This window comes from Panthera tigris, chromosome B3 (genome assembly GCF_018350195.1).
Source record: "Panthera tigris isolate Pti1 chromosome B3, P.tigris_Pti1_mat1.1, whole genome shotgun sequence".
Classification (NCBI taxonomy): Eukaryota; Metazoa; Chordata; class Mammalia; order Carnivora; family Felidae; genus Panthera; species Panthera tigris.
The window spans coordinates 72,928,888-72,945,150 of NC_056665.1; the positions used below are offsets into that span (position 1 = coordinate 72,928,888).

The 16,263-nt window shown below is 44.6% G+C and overlaps 1 protein-coding gene and 2 gene segments (V, D, J or C); 2 read left to right on the forward strand and 1 right to left on the reverse strand.

Annotated features, from left to right (window-relative positions):
* LOC102961379 (M1-specific T cell receptor alpha chain-like) overlaps positions 1–16,263 on the forward strand; it is a 476,819-nt gene that overhangs the window by 380,397 nt on the left and 80,159 nt on the right. The gene's annotated exons all lie outside the window — the stretch shown is intronic.
* On the forward strand, positions 317–9,558 carry LOC102960800. The segment is given in 5 exon segments: positions 317–2,623; positions 6,081–6,359; positions 7,180–7,251; positions 7,610–7,747; positions 9,139–9,558. Coding segments are annotated over 4 exon segments (552 nt in total).
* On the reverse strand, positions 11,170–13,337 carry LOC107181171. The segment is given in 2 exon segments: positions 11,170–12,653; positions 12,895–13,337. Coding segments are annotated over 2 exon segments (489 nt in total).

Genomic DNA, 16,263 nt, shown 5'->3' on the forward strand with positions numbered 1-16,263 from the left:
GTAGAAAACCTAGGGACTTCCTTAAATGCCAACACTCAGAGGACAACACATATAAACAAGCTGCCAAGATACAGTGCTTAGATCTCAGAAACCGTTGCAGAGTTTTATGCCTCCAGCTATTCTCGTTCTGCTCCACCCACCCCCCTTCCAAACAGACGGACTAAACGGAGGGCAAATAGGCGGTGGGGTTTTTGTAATGGTGCCTGAGGTGGTGTCATGATGCACCACTTATCTTTGGAGCAGGGACTCGACTCGTCGTGGAACCAAGTAAGTCATGCATTTTAATTTACTTCAGCGCGTATAGTCCCTTGGGCTTGTTGTAGCAGAGTCCTGAATGGATTGGAGCTTTGGGGGAGGTCAGGAGGTTCTAAATTGGAAATGCATTGTTTTGTTGTTGCAAAGAGTCAAGGTAAAATTTGAGGATGAATTCATTAGGTTTCTCTTAAGAAAATTGTCTGTGTATGCATGGAAACTCTGTTCTAAAGATTTGTAGCAATAAGCCTTCTACAAAGGCCTGAAGAAAGCCCTTAGTCAGGCTTTTGGTCCCCTCCTTAGTCAGGGAAAAGGCAAGCTCTAGGTGAGAGTCGCTCCACTGTTTATGAGGAAAAAGACTCATAGCCAAAATGTAGGAAGAGGAAGGGTTAAAAAGAAGAAAAATATTATTGCAGAGAGAGTTAGATCAAGACAGTCTTCTCTCCCTCAGATGACAAAAGCCAATCTTGCCTTTGTGTCTTTTTGCTGAGAACTTGCATTAAATCAGTATGCCTGGCTCAGACTAAATGATCCCCCAGGCCCCATCCTTGTCGGGGTCTTCCAAGAGCAGAAATTGCATCCCTTTGTTTAGCCCTAGATCTGAAGACTCTGCACAGGGTTCAGGAGCCTACATCCAATGTAGAATCACAGACACCAACGTCAGGACAACAGGGAAGTCATGGTGCTCTCCTAGAGATACTGTCCCCTGGTAAGGCATGCCAGTGCTCAGAAATCCATGGGTGATATTCAGGTAGTTTGGGTAGCTGCCAACAGTCAGTCACTGGGACTGGTCCAGAGAACAGTAGTCTTTCAGAAGCTTTCCAAAATGCCAAGTCCAATGGGGCAGGCATTGCCCCCTTACGTGGTTAAATTTTGTTTCAGAGGAAATAAAGAAGTGGGGAAATGTACGTGAATGTGGCAAGGTTGACATCCTGAAAGCAGCTGGTACTGTCAACATGGCGTCTGCCTCTCAGAAGGAAACATAAACTTACAGGGGTTCTTGGTTGCCTGTTGCTTCCAGGCCAATAGTGGGATTTGGCGTGTTATCTTATCTTTGAGAAGAGAGAGACTAGAAAGAAGGAGGGAAACAATCATGTTGTAGCTGATTGCAGTCTGATCGATGTTGGGCAAATTGCATCTGAGCGAAAAGTATTGTATTTCATTTTCCCTTTAAATCATTTCCACTTGAAATTCAGAATTATCTGCAGTGTTACTATCAAATCTCTGAGGCTGTGCCTTTGGGAATCTTAGGGAAAAAGGAAAGAGATGAAACTGATGCTTAGCCCCTCTGCCAGGACTCTGACCTGTGCTCTCTGGTGATACTCTATTTACTTCTTCAGTTTTCTCTTCCTGCAGTGATGGAGTGTAAAATGATTATGTGAAGCTCAGTTAGGGAAAGTGAGAATTTCAAGTCAAGCACTCAATCCTTAAAGTTTTGACAGCAAATAATGGCCCTATACAACCATCGTTTCCTTTGGCTCTAGCCCTAGACTCTAGATTTCTGGTGATGAGACCGAGTAATCCATAAGGCCTTCAAATTCTATTTCACATGATTATTATATCCTCCTGAAGCTTGTATCTGGATCCAGACACGGGAGGAATTATAAAACAAAAACAAGCGGTCCAAAGCAAGCAGCGGCTTCTCTGACCCACATCCATGGACACACAGCACCCTGGGCTCTCCATCCACTACCAACTTCTTGTTCAAGCCTCAGATCCTTAGAAAGCCTTTCCTTGGGCTCGGGGAATTAGGAGACAGATTCCTTATTATTGTGAAGCTCAGTCTGAGTGATGGGGAAGAAATTAGGTTTCTAATCAAAAAGCAGTATCTGTGACCCAAGAGAAGGGAACCAGAATGTGAGAACCAGACCTGTGTCTAAACCCTCTTCAGCCAAACATTCACTCTAAGAAATGTCACTCTTCCGTGCCCCATCCCTATTCCCAAGCGATCGTGTTCTTCTTGGAAAGTCCTCCAATAAACTGGGAGTTAAATTGTCCATCTTGAAGGCAGCTACCAGTCACCTGTCGCCTTCTTCTCTTCCTCTATGTCAGCTCTGTCCCCTGTCTCCGTGCTTCCTGGCTGGGATTTCATGCACACATCCTTATCCAGCAGATACACTATTATTAGCTTCAAAGGGAACTGAGCCTCTGTGCACTCAGCCCCTTGATCTCATCGAGGGCAGCTTTGTAGTTCTCTGAGCTGTGGGGTCTCTAGGCTGGGACCCAGGCTGGGGAGGCAGGGCACAGATGTTCTAGGCCAGGCCCCAGGGCCAGCCCCAGGCTGGTTACTTGTGAGGCAGTGCTGCGATGTGCTCCTGGGATACCCGACAGATGTTTTTTGGAGCCGGCACCAAACTCCTCGTGGAACCACGTGAGTTGATTTTTTCCACTATATTTCTAGGGATAAATTGAGTCCTGGCACTGGGGCTGCCATCCAGTTTGCATTACTTGGGAAAGTATAACTAGGAGATGGAGTAGCCCAGATGTGGGGGGTGGCCAGATAAAGACACTGGGCTGAGTCCCTGAAGCAGCTCTGTAACTAGTTTTGTTTTTTAAGAAAACATACATTCAAACTGCATCCCCCACTTATTTCTGAAATCTTCAGAGCAGCCCAGAAAACGCCAGGAAAACTAGAGAAATCATACTAATTGCTGGGGCACATGGTGGGGGAGGGGATGTGCAGGGACACTCTGGCCCCAAATCTCCAGAAGGTTGTTTCCATTCTTACCCATCTCTTTGGCTAACCTGACTAGTGCACATGCCTCATTGCAACCATAAGCAAATGCCCTGTAGCTTGGAAGATTTAAGACAGAGACAGTTAACCAGGTCAGAGTAATCAGGTAGAGCAAATGTGTATTTCAATGTTAAAGTTAAATCCCATGATGTCAGAGAGCCTTGAATTTGTGAGTGACATTTGTTACAGATGGTACAATCCTTAGGGAACTGATAGGACTCAGTGGGAATCTAAAACATAGACGATTTCTATGTATACAAGTTAAGAAAAGCTGTTCAGGAAAGGTATATACTTCTTCTGGTATTGTTTACCAGCACATAACCTTAGCATTGGACTGTTACTCATAGAAAGAGAAAGTCTGAAATAAAATAACAATTGTCCAAACAAATAGCACTTTGAAGCCCATAGTGAAATGTAATTACACTTGTGGGCCAAGAAGAAAGACCAGCAATTCTCAAAAAAATGAACAATTAGATCTTTAAATTTGGGACTACAGTAGGGCAAATTTTATCTAACTCGGATTTTGGTTTAAACTGAAAACAAAATCGACTAGTTTACATATGGCAACCATATAAAATGCATTCTGTTTTTTTTAAAAAAAGGTTCAATTCAGCCAGATAACCTTTTATTTGGTTATCATGATACCAAAGAATGGATTAGATAAAACACTTCATTTTCAAACAATTGTTTTCAGTAGATAGGTATTCACTGAGAAAAGGGTCTGAGAAAAATGTTTTACCAAATGAATGCATTATGCTTTATCTGAAATAGTAACAGATTAAGAGCTCAATATCATAAGTGTATGACCTTCTTCAGACATTTGTCTTGTCAGCTATGTTCCATTGTTCAAATTATTCAAACCAAATCTCTCTAGCCCCAAGTGATCATTGACAACTGCCTTTGAATTTAGATTTTAAAATCCCAAGCAAGCCTTAATTATCCAAGTAAATCAGTCTAGGATTGGGTCATACTCTGAAGTAACCAAGGAAATAGGATTGTTTTGTTTTGTTGTTTTGTTTGTTTTGTTTTTTAATTACTGGTTTCCTTTCTCTGTATCTCATAACTCCCTTGAAAATCAACCAGAGTACATGTCACCAAAGTCAGTATAGTGAATGAGAAATGTTGCAATTCTGAAGACAGGTGAATGAACATGTGGTTTTTCAAGCCGTTGCTGCCGAGTTATCAGTGTCTGTTATCAGTGGCTTCAGCTATGCCGCAAAGCAAAACGATGAAGGTTTCCTCACATGGGTTGAAATTAGGTTCCAGGAGAGCCCCCTGAAAAAATCCCCAATCCCCATCTTGTCTAGAACTGAAGCCAAAATATATGGAACCAGATTCTTAGGAATGAGTTTCCTGCCCTTAGTGACTGAAACAGAATCCAGTCTTCCAGCTGAGCTTCCAGGCAGAGAAAAAAGTGGTAACAAATTTTTTCAAAAAAATATTTGGAGGCTAGTTAAGGTGGGGGGGGGGGTGGCGGTGGTCTCTGAACAGCTGATTCCCTAGGAAAGCCCTGATTGGCCATTGTCCATTTACAAAATGATGATCAGAAAGAACTTCTAGACTAGCAAACGCACCCTCTCAAGCAGATATAACCAATTTATTTGTTTATAGCTCCACTACCATGAGCTTCAACAGCTAACGCCCAAATCCAAATTAGGACAGAGTATTAGAAAAATGATTGCATTTACTCACCCATTACCAAGACTTTTCATTTAGCATTACCTTATATCTTGATTATAGATCATAGTAAATAAAAGTACGCTGGAATTCAACATTTTTAACTTGATATCACCTAGTTTCAAATAGAAGAGCTACATTCACACAAGTAATTACTACAGAAAATTGACAGTTAAGCTTCTGTTTGGAAATATATCTAGGTCACCATCCACAGATTGGTTGTCTCTCCTGATTTCAGGCATCTTCACAGCACCCTCCTTTTTTAACAGTTATTTGAAGATAGCCTAAGGATCCAAGTCTTCATGGACAAAATTTATCATAATTCACAAACCTTAATAAGGCATGATGGGAAAGAATCAATACTGCCTCCCTCAAAGCTTTAAAACTTTCAGTTTCAAGGAAAGAAAAAGATACATATACAGAGTAGCAGATAGATGGTAGATCAAGGTGAGGCATGAATGCAGAGGAGGCCAGGAGGAGATCCAATGATTAGCACCAACACTCCATAGCTTCACTTAGAATAAAATAAGAACTGGGTTTAAACTGGTTTTATATCTAGGGGCGCCTGGGTGGCTCAGTTGGTTGAGCATTTGACTTTGGCCCAGGTCGGAATCTCATGGTTCATGAGTTTGAGTCCCACATCGGGCTCTGTGCTGACAGCTCAGAGCCTGGATCCTGCTTCGGATTCTGTGTCTCCCTCTCTCTCTCTGCCCCTCCCCCCCACTCACACTCTGTCTCTCTCTCAAAAATGAATAAATGTTTAAAAAATTAATATCTATAAGGACTTCCTGGGAATAATAGTTGTTATCTCTGATAAAAGACTCAGAAACTATAGGATAGTCCCTTACAACAAAATAAGTATTTACCTAAAGGCAGAGAGATGTACCACTTAACTTCAGTGGTTATCCCTTCCAGTCCGAAAAATGAGAAAGACACCCTAAAGTGACTCCAATACTGCCATCCTCAGGGTATTTGAACCAGTCATGTAGTCCTTCTCAGACCCTGATTCTTTAACTGAGCACCAACCCTGTTCTCATTCTAAGGGCTTATGCGTTTAAAATAAACCAACGATGCAGACAGATATTCAACCTGACTGCAATCATCCAGAGGACTGATTAACAAAATATAGATAATTGAATCTCAGATGATCCAGAAACTTGTTTGTAGTTGTTATTTTCCATCTCCACTTCCAGCCATGTCTCTTAGCAGCTCCTAACTAGAAGTCAGACTGACTGCCTTTCATTTCCGCTTCCCTTAGCCACCTCTTTCATTGGGTGTTAACAAGCCCAGGTCACTAAAGGATGCAGGAAAGTCTGTATTGCAGTATTTGGCCCCAAAGGCATTGAAGTAAACCCCACCGTTTAACTCCCACACTTGTGGATAATCATCTTTCAAGATAAATTGATTATATTTGCAGAAAGCCAGCCTCCTGCCACACCATCCGTTTTCATCATGCGAAATGGGACGACGGTTGCTTGTCTGGTGAAGGATTTCTATCCTAAGGATATAGACATAAAACTCGAATCAACCAAGAAACTAGAAGAATTTGACCCTGCTATTGTCGTCTCCCCCAGTGGGAAGTACAGTGCTGTCAAGCTTGGTCGGTATGAAGATCCAAATTCGGTGACCTGTTCGGTTGCACACAACAGTAAAGTTGTGAGCTCCACTAACTTTGAACCAAGGACAAATTCTTCAGGTAGGTCTCATCTAGTTTCAAGGGGCTGGAATTGTAGGGAAGAAAAATTGAGGGAAAGGGAAGCTGAAGATGTAAACTCTTGACAGATCATTCTCAACGTGGCATCATGCTAGAAATAAGACTGAGCCCAACTATGGCCCGTCATTGACTTTGAACTTAACTCTGCATCCCTGAGCTGGAATCTAAGATAAAGTCCATCTTATTTCATCTCCTATCTCCTCTTCACCAGCCACTGTCTCCTTGATACTAATGACTGTCCTACTACTAGACTCTGGGTTAAAAATTCATGCACAGACTATGGGGCACCTGGGTGGCTCAGTGGGTTAAGCGTCTGACTCTTGACTTCAGCTCGGGTCATGACTTCACATTTTGTGGGATCGAACCCCATGAGGGGCTCTGCCTTTACAGGGCTGATCCTGTGTGGAATTCTCTCTCTCTCTCTCTCTCTCTGCCTCTCCCCTGCTCTCTTGCACTCTATCTAAATAAATTTTAAAAACTTTTAAAAAAATCTTTAAAAAAAATTTGTGCACAGTCTAATCCAATGTGAATGCCAAAACAAAGGGCAGCCCAGCCTATCACGGGATTGAGAACCCTCGTTCATCCTACAAATTAGAAACATACCTGAATGTGGGCCTCATAGTATAATGAAAAAATTCCAGAATGGGAAGAATGTTGGCTGTGTGAATAGCTGTTTGACCTTAAGCAACTCATACCCCTGATCCTCAGTTTACTTACTTAAAGTCTCCTCCACTTTTCAAACCTCAAACCCTTTGAGCCTCTTGGTTGCCAGTAAATCCCTGACCACTGCTGTTTGTTCCAGGTACTGTAAAACCAAAACCAACGGAAACTGAAAACATAAAGCTAACTCCAAAGAGCATCAGTGAGCCCAAAGGTTAGTTGAAATCAAGGGTCAACTTCAGAACTGAGTGTTAAAGCAAACTCTGTAATTGTCAGACAGGGCCAAAAGTCAGCAGATTTCAAAAGAAAACAAAAACCATACCTGAGCCCAGCTGGTTCCCTCTGAGCCTCTCGGCGAAGCTTGCCTGGCTACAAGCATGGGTTTCCAAAGCTTGCCTGGCTGGGAGTAGCAGCAGCCTTGGGTCTCTCAGGGCCATCTGCCACCAAGCTAGGCTTGCAGCCCAGGCAGAATGATGGTGATTCGGGGTAGGCTGGTGTCTGTGTGTTGTGGGCCTAATTTCTGGAAGGGAATTTAGTTTCTTGCTAAAGCCGCTATCTTTACTCTTTTTCAGCCACAGTTCATCACAGTTCACAGTTCACAGCCGGGAATGTAAACATGCTGTCCCTCACAGTGCTGGGGCTCCGGATGGTGTTTGCCAAGAGTCTTGCCATCAATTTTCTCTTGACTGCCAAGTTATTTTTCTTTTAAGGTAAGAATTAGCTTCTTCTTATGCCTACCTCAAGCCAAACTATGCTGCACATGGAGAAAAGGAGTTTAGGAATGTAAGGGGCCAAGAAGGCTTGGAAAGGGAAGAACACAGAGACACAATAGGATTTTTTTTTTTAATTTATCTTGAGAGAGAGAGAGAGAGAGCGTGAACACATGTGCATGGGTGGGGGAGGGGCAGGGAGAAGGAGAGACAGAATCCCAAGCAGGCTCTGAGATATCAGTGCAGAGCCTGATGCAGGGCTTGAACCCACAAACCATGAGATCGTGTCCTGAGCCGAGGTCAAGAGTCAGATGCTTAACCGACTGAGCCACCCAGGTGCCCTGAGACATAGTATGATTTAATAAAGGTGGGCCACCTCAGATACTCAGCATAACACCCCATCTCCTGTTGTCCTCCTATTTCAAGCCAGACTCAAAATGTGTTATGTAGTATGATGTAATACTGGCCGATAATCCCCACCTCCAACCCAGGAGCTAAAACCTTGGAGCTATGTAATGAGAAATAGTTTTCTTTATTTGCTATTTTGTTTATCTGGCCAAGGGGTCATGGTTATTTGCAAGGCCATCAGTAAAGCTTCACCCAAAGAATTTCCGGAAACTGCCTTGCCTAGACAAAGGAGATGCCAGCTCCCATCTCTTTATCACAGGACTCCCAGTGTATAGACCAGCCCATCTTTGGGATGAACCTACATGCCCATTAGTAGTAACCAGCACACTGCTAGCTATTCAAGATGCATACAAAGTTGCAGTTGAGACATTAATTATCTGCCTGCTACTTGCATTCCTTCTTCATGTAATCTTAGACATGAAGTTTAAACCGGGGCCTAGGTTTGCCCTTTTTCCAGTACCCCCAATTCTCCCCAGTCCCAACTCCTGATCTAGGGACAACTTTAGATTTTAAGTGTGGGACTGATCCAACCCAGCCTGAGGACATGTCCAATCATTTCCAAATGGGTGACTGGTTTCCAGGAGTCCCAAGGACAAGAGCAGTGTGGCTATATAAAAAGAGCACTACACTAGGAGACAGAAGACGTGGGTTTTCACCCTGTCCTTGTCACTAACGCTCTGCTACCCTAGCCTAGTTGTCCACCGCTTTAAGCCTGAGGTTTTTCACCCATTAAACAAAGGAGTTAAGAAAGACTAAGGAGAGCAAATGAGTTGCATGGCTTATGCCAATATTGATAAGCTAATACTGAGTAGCTGAATTATGGTCAGGTGCAGAAAGAACCATACCATGATAGATTAGTGATGTCTGTAATGATGCAGGCCCAGCAAGTACTGGCCATCCCCAGACTATGTGAGTACTACAATTCCTCCCAGCACTGACTATCTGTGATCTATGACACTCTGATCCTTGTCCTTCACTTGCAGGCTGACTGGCTTCAGAAGGCTGCCTTATGAAACTCCCACATTATGTCTTCACAAAAGCCTACAGAGGAGCTGTCTCTTAGACTTCTGGCTTCTCGGTGATTCAAGGTGACCGATCCCAGTCTTGCTTAAGTGGCTGCTACCCAAACCATCAAAGCAACAAACCCAGCTCATTTTCCAGCTTTGTGGAAAGACACAAGTCCTAGGGAGTAGGGCGTTATGGTCCTAACTGCTCTATCTGTTGCTTTATAAAGGAATATAGGACTCATTTTTTTTTATTATTATTTCTACAACAGATACACTTTGAAAATAGTGTTTTGTTCCCTTAACTTTCTTTGCCTTCAAAAGTAGAAAGTGGGAGCCAACAGATTCCCAGCTCCATACTCCCAGAGGAAAACAGACCCTGGGGGTTGGAGAGAAGATGCCCTTCACCTAAGAGGAATGGCTTTTTTCAGCCCAGCACTAGGTTTGCCTCAAGCTGGCATTCTCATCCACAAAAGCACTTTCTGCTTTCCTTAGTACTTTACAAACAAAATTAAATTTGACTTCTCATGCAGCCAATGGGGTTTCTAAAGCCTCATCTAAATACTCTCCAAGCTATTAGCAAAGATCAGGGTAAAATACAGAGAAAATTACTTTTATCAATTGACTTCACAAACATGAATTGACTCCTTCTAAGTTCCAGGCACCGAGCTGAGGGTGTAAAGATGAATGAGAGGTGGGCCTGCTTTCAAGCGACTTACTGTGCAAGCACTTTTGGAGGGAGGGAGAGGAATGAGACTCCTGGATTTGGGCTGTAAAAAGAGTATCTTTACTGGGTTTTGCCTGCCAATACATGCACAGGGAATTTGATTTCAGTGGATGCTGACTCTTGCTTGCCCCTTGTTGTTGATGGTATTCTGCCATTCTCAGTGTTGTCTCTGTTGCATTTATTAAAGTGCATCGAGTGTGCCTTGCCTCTGGCTTTACTCATAACAGACCACTGCGGGAGGGGGAGAGTGGGTGCTGTGAACTCACTGTTAGGCAGACAAAAGCCAAACTGAACTTGTAGGTCACACCGCAGCTTCCTGAGCCCCAAGCCTGCAGGCTCCTGCCTCGGGGACCCTGCCCTGGGTTTCCGGCTGTTGCTGCTGCTGCTACAGCAAAACAGCAGCAATGACCCCTCTGTGGCCGATGAGCTCTGCTACCCCCACGTCAGCAAGGCCACAGCATTTTCCCAGGTGCACCCACTCAGGTAGCAGAGCCCTTGCAACCCACTACTGTGGTTTCCTGGGCACCTAGGGTGCTACCTAGGGTGTCAAGCAGGGGCTTATGGGGTCACAAGTGAAAGAGCAACCCTCACCAACTCCCCCTGATATTGCCATCTGCAGACTCCCATGTTGTCTTCACAGCCCAAAGCAAAGAAAGGAGGCAGTAGCCCTCTGAGTCAATGGGTTTAGGACAATCTACATGGATAAGGAGGTCCATCCAGGGAAGAACCATTAGAAGATTCCACACAACTGCACCTTGTGTGTGTAAAGAATGCCTATTTCCAAAACATTCACATCTGTTACCTTAGGTAACATTAGCATGTTTCTATAAGTGACAAAGAACAAAAAGATCACATCCTCATTTTTCAGATGGAAAAAATACCCCTTCCAAAAAGGTAATGTACCTTCTTCAAAGTCATTCAGTGAGGCAGGATGTGGCTGTGAGCAGAACCATGTTATCAAGAGCACCAGCCCAAAGTTCCTTCTAGAACATACAGCATCCCCAAAACAAGGACAAGGTGGTGCTTTGATTTCAGCTAGACTGGACTTCGGGATTGTCCGATAGCATATAAATGAGCCACCCTCTGATCTACTTTGGTGGTCAAAAAAAAAAAAAAAAAAATCCTAGCTTATCACAGGATCTTGAATTTCTCCTACCAAAAGGAGCCTCCAGAAAAAAATTAATGGCAAGAGCCAGATGGGGATTGTGGCCGTTTTCAGCAGGGGGGGGGGGGGGGGGCTCATATTGTGGATTATAGTTCTCTGGAGCTTTTGCATACAGCACTTCATTTAAGTCCAAAACAGCCCTGAGGGAGTCCTCCAGAAGACTGCTACACACACTCAGTCGTGGGCAGCACGGAGACCCAGGAGGCTGAGACATTTGCCCAAAGACTTTGGCTCCCTCACCCGTGTTCTGTACATTCCTCTCTCTAGTGACTGCTCTTCACCCACCTGTTTTGAAGCCCAGATAAACTGCTGCCAGAGCACCTACTGATAAAGCTGCCAGGGAGAGCCCTAAAAGCGCAGCAGCACATGTGAGCTCTATTATTACCCGGCTCTCTGACCTTGGGAATGAAGGTCCCTCCCTTCTCTGCGCTCTAGTGTTTTCCGTATAAAATCATAGCCTGGGCTTCTACTCTCTTCAAGGTTACATCTCATAATGAATAGTTGTTTTAAGGCAAAGAATTCAACGGAAAAAAAAAAAAAGGAAAGAGGGACGAGTTCCCAGGGCTCAGGGTGTATCTATTTTGACATCACACAGTTGGATTCTCCTGGAGATGATTATCTTCCTTGGAGACACCAATGAGCTCCAAACCCAGGGACTTGATGCTGGGGTTCTAGGGATCACCAACAGCTTTTTCGGAGTATCTCAATGCTCCTCCGTGAAAGAAAAATGTTCTCCAAATAAAGTAAGTGAAATGGCAGTGTCAAAGAGCATTCAAGAAAAATAAGGAGGCTGTACAAGAAGAAGCAGGGAAAAGGTGAACTGGGGGGAAATTTTTGAAGTAAGTAACTTTGTGTCTACTTTGAATCTTAAAAGGAAAACAGACCAATTCACAATAATGGATAAATGATGGAGACTAAAATAAAAACACTCCCGAATGGTACCTTGGCCATTCTGGTATCTTCACAGTCCTCAGAGTACATACGCGACAGGCCCCCATATCAGGCGTGAGTGACCTGGGCACTGGGGACACGAAGATGAGAATTCCCCAGACATACCTCTCCCACTCTCCCACCGCAACGGCCCACTGAGTCAGAAGGTAGGGAGGTGCTCTGCTTCATATGAAGCCAGGGTGCTCTCCTAGATGTGAGCTGCCCTTGTATTATTCAGCAGACATGTCAGGGCACCTCCAAAGGCCAGGCTGGAACACAAAATAGCCGGGAAGAAGGATCCCAGGGAGCTATACCAGGCTGTGCTGGGGGTTTATGTTCAGACCTCCTGGGCACCTGCGACACTGTGGGGATAGATGGCGCAGTAGTATGTGGCACTGTCTTCAGGCTCCACCGAGATCACCAAGTGGAAGGTTTTCTGGGACTGACTGTGCCACACCCAAAAACGACCCTGAGTAAAATCTGCATCTTTGGATCGAGTGTTATCCCTGTAGAGGATAAACTGAAAGGAACGATCTGGCCTTATTCGGTACCAGTATAAATCCGGGTTTGAGTATGTTGTGTGATAAGTGCAGAACAGTGTCACCTTACTGCCGCTTGCCACTGTCTGGTATGGGGGGCTCTGGGTCACTTGGTCACACAGCACGCCTCGGTCTGTGAAGAGATAAAAGTAGAAAACGGTCAAGTTCCGCACCCCATAGGCACTGGGTCCCACACAGGCCCTCCCAGAGGGAACTCAATGGGCAGAGGCAGGAGAAGGACACAGAGATGAAAGTCAAAGGTGGAGAATGACTGGAAAACCAGGCGCAGAGAGAAACAGGCCAAGCGTTTAAAGTCAGAGAAAGGAAAACGGGGTGGTAGGACAAAGGGAATGTACACGAGTGAGTGTACCCACAGAGAAGCAAAAGGCTAACGCCCACAAGGAGAGTCATCTTCCTATCAGGGCTGGAGAATAAAATGGGGTTCCTGAGGTCTCTAAGACTATCTCGGGGCCTCTGACGGGAGGAAGTGGGAGGGAATTGGAGCAGGCAGGCAGCCCTGACAGTCATGTGGCTGAATGAGCTGTAACTCTAGGAGGCAAATGCTTCCAGCCAAGAAATTATTGTTGTTATTGTTATTTTGGTCCTCAATCCATCTTGAACTAATCCTTTTGTAAAACACAATGAAGATGAATTACTTTAAAAAAAAATAAATAAAGAGAGAGAGAAATAGAAACTGCAAGCCCAATGACCCAATTGCCGTACAAGAGGCTTACCCTCCATTCCCGGATCCTTGGACCACACACAGACCGGTGTCCAGCCCAAAGTCAGCTGCACTCATACTCAATAAATGGCATAAAGGAATGAGTACCCTTGACTCGTCTCTTACTCCTCCATGTAAAGAGGGAGGGAAGAGGGTTGAACAAGATAGATTCTAAAATCTCTCCTAGCCTTGAATTCTAGAAATCTTCTATTTCTAATGCTCGGGGCATACCTTGCCCTTGAGAGTGCTTGCTGCATATCATAGAGTGTGACTTTCCATCTCTCAGTAGGCCCTTTGCAGCACACGCTTGGCTCCAGCTGGAAAATTCTCCCCCGCAGCAGAACTTTCCATGGGGAATACTGCTGTGAGTGGGTTACAAGCTTGCTGGGCTAGTGCTCGGTGTGGCCACTGGAGCCATTGTGGCTGGAGCCCCTGGGACCGGCCCTTCCAGTCACATGCAAGACAAATACCATTTTGTGTGTAAGCCAGGAACATGGCAACAGCAGGGTGTATGGCTCTGAGAAAGAGGAGACTGAGTACCTCACTCCCCCAAACCCAGGAGTGTCTGTAGGAGTTCCTTTTTTCCCTTCCCTACATCAAACTCATCGGTTCATTCTGCCATGAAATAAGTGTCCACCCTGTCCATCTCCACCACCAGCAGCTCCTGCAAACACTACTATCTCTTGTCAGAACCACTGCAGTAACCCCCTCACTGTCCTCTTACTTCTGTTCTTGTTCCTGGACAATCCCTTCCCCAGATCTTTATGTAATATAAATCAGATTATGGCAGCTGGACCTCCTTTCCTGGGCCTGTAATACCCTGCAAATGGTCTGGCAGCTGCCTCCTGTCCCACCTCAGCCCCTGTCCCACCTCAGCCCCCTGACACACACACACACACACACACACACACACACACACACCATAATGCCAGTTCCATGAAGGCAAAGACCTTGTTTATCTGTTCATGGATATACCCCCAGCGCCTAGGGTTGTGGCAGCTACATAATTGACAATCCATAAATATTTGTGGAATAAAGGAATGCAACTTTCTTCACTCAAAAACTCACCATTGACATGGCTAAGTTTGCTGGATTTGGCAAGTAAAAATACAGGACACCCAGTTAAGTTCATACTTCAAAAGAACAGCAAAAAAATTTTAGTAATATTTGGAGTGCATTTACACTGAAAAAAAAAGTATACATTGTTTATCTGAAATTCAAATTTCACTGGGAATCCTGTGTTTTATCGTAGGCGACTGTAGGCATGGAGAATACCAAAAGTGAACACCAGGCCGTGGAAGTCGGCCCATGAGCATCCCCAGGCCCCTGGACCTGGAAGAGGATGGTTCAGTGACCAGGCTACGGGGGCCTGCACTGCCGCCTGCTGGCGGGGGTCCCCTTCACAGGAACACAGCCCTCTGCTGGCAAAAGATTGTCTCAGAGCTTCCAGATTTTCAACATCCAGTAGCTCTGCCAGTCCCCACCCAGCTTCTGGTGTCTGTCCCTGCTCTAAAGGTGTCAGCAGCCTTGATATTTATAAGAGAGCTGAGTGTTCCCTTCCTAATTTAGGCAGTAGCAATTTTTTTAAGTTTTTTTTATTTATTGAGAGAGACAGAGAGAGAGAGAACGAGTGGGGGGGGGGGGGGGGTGGAGAGAGTCCCAAGCAATCTCTGTGCTCCATGCTGAGCCGGATACAGGGTTCAATCTCACAACACCTGAGCCAAAATCAAGAGTCAGACACTTAACCAATTGAGCCACCCAGGCGTCCCTAGGGAGTAATTTTGAAATTAAACTGCTCCTTCTCTTCTGACTGCACACCCTCAGTTACATGTGACCACACCAAGAACAAAGAAGGCTTCAGACACCCTCACACAGAGGGAGACACCCTCCCCCTTCACACAGAAAGTTCAGACACTGAGAACTCCTCAGGGTGACACAATCATGACTCTCCCCACCAGGGTGTCCTTCCAACATTCCTTGAAAGGCATCCCTTCAGGAAGGGCACTTCTCAGAACAGCAGTGCAGTGTCATGACAAAGAATGAGGTTCTGCCATAGGAACAGAGTAGCATGGTGGTCACCAGGGGCTGGGGTGGCAGAAAAGGAAAGATGTTGGCCGAAGGGTACAAACAACCAGTTAGAAGACTAACAAGTTCTGAGAATTTAATGTTCAGCATAGTGATTATAGTTGATAATATTGTATCATATACTCCAAAGTTGCTAAGGAAGTAGATCCTAAATATTCTTACCACAAAAAAGAAAGAAAGAAAGAAAGAAAGAATTGGTGATTATGTCATCTGATACAGGTATCCAGCTAACGCTATGGTAGTAACCATTTTGCAATATATAAGCACACCAAATCAAAAGTGGCACACCTGAAACTTACAAAATGTTATGTCATTTATATCTCAACAAAGCTGGAAAAAAAATTAGTGTTTATTTACTCTTGAGAGAGAGGGAGAGTATGAGCAGGAGAGGGGCAGAGAGAGAGAGAGCGTGTGAAAGAGAGAATCCAAACAGGCTCCACGCTGACAGCAGAGAGCCCGACGTGGGGCTTGAACTCACAAACCATGAGATTATGACCTGAGCCAAAGTCAGACACTTAGCTGACTGAGCCACCTGGGAGCCCCCAAAATTTTTTCATTTTTAATGAGAAAAAGAAAAATGGGGCTCTGGAGCCAGATGCCTAGGTTCATATCAGCTCTAGCATTTATTTGCTGTATGACCTTAAGCATGACCTGACTATCCCAAGCCTCAATTTCTCCATCTGTAAAACAGAGATAACAATAATAACTTTTTCACAGCTCCGCTGGAAAATTAAATGAAATAACATACACAAGACACAAGCAAATGATCTGGGAATATTAGTGTTTGCTGTTGCTCTTAGAATTTTTACTAAATAGACTAATGAATATAGTCCTGAGAGTTTTATTCCCATCACAGATATTTAGAGAAAAGATCTAAAAATATAAAGTTGTGGGGCACCTGGGTGGGTCAGTTGGTTAAGCACCCAACACTTGGTTT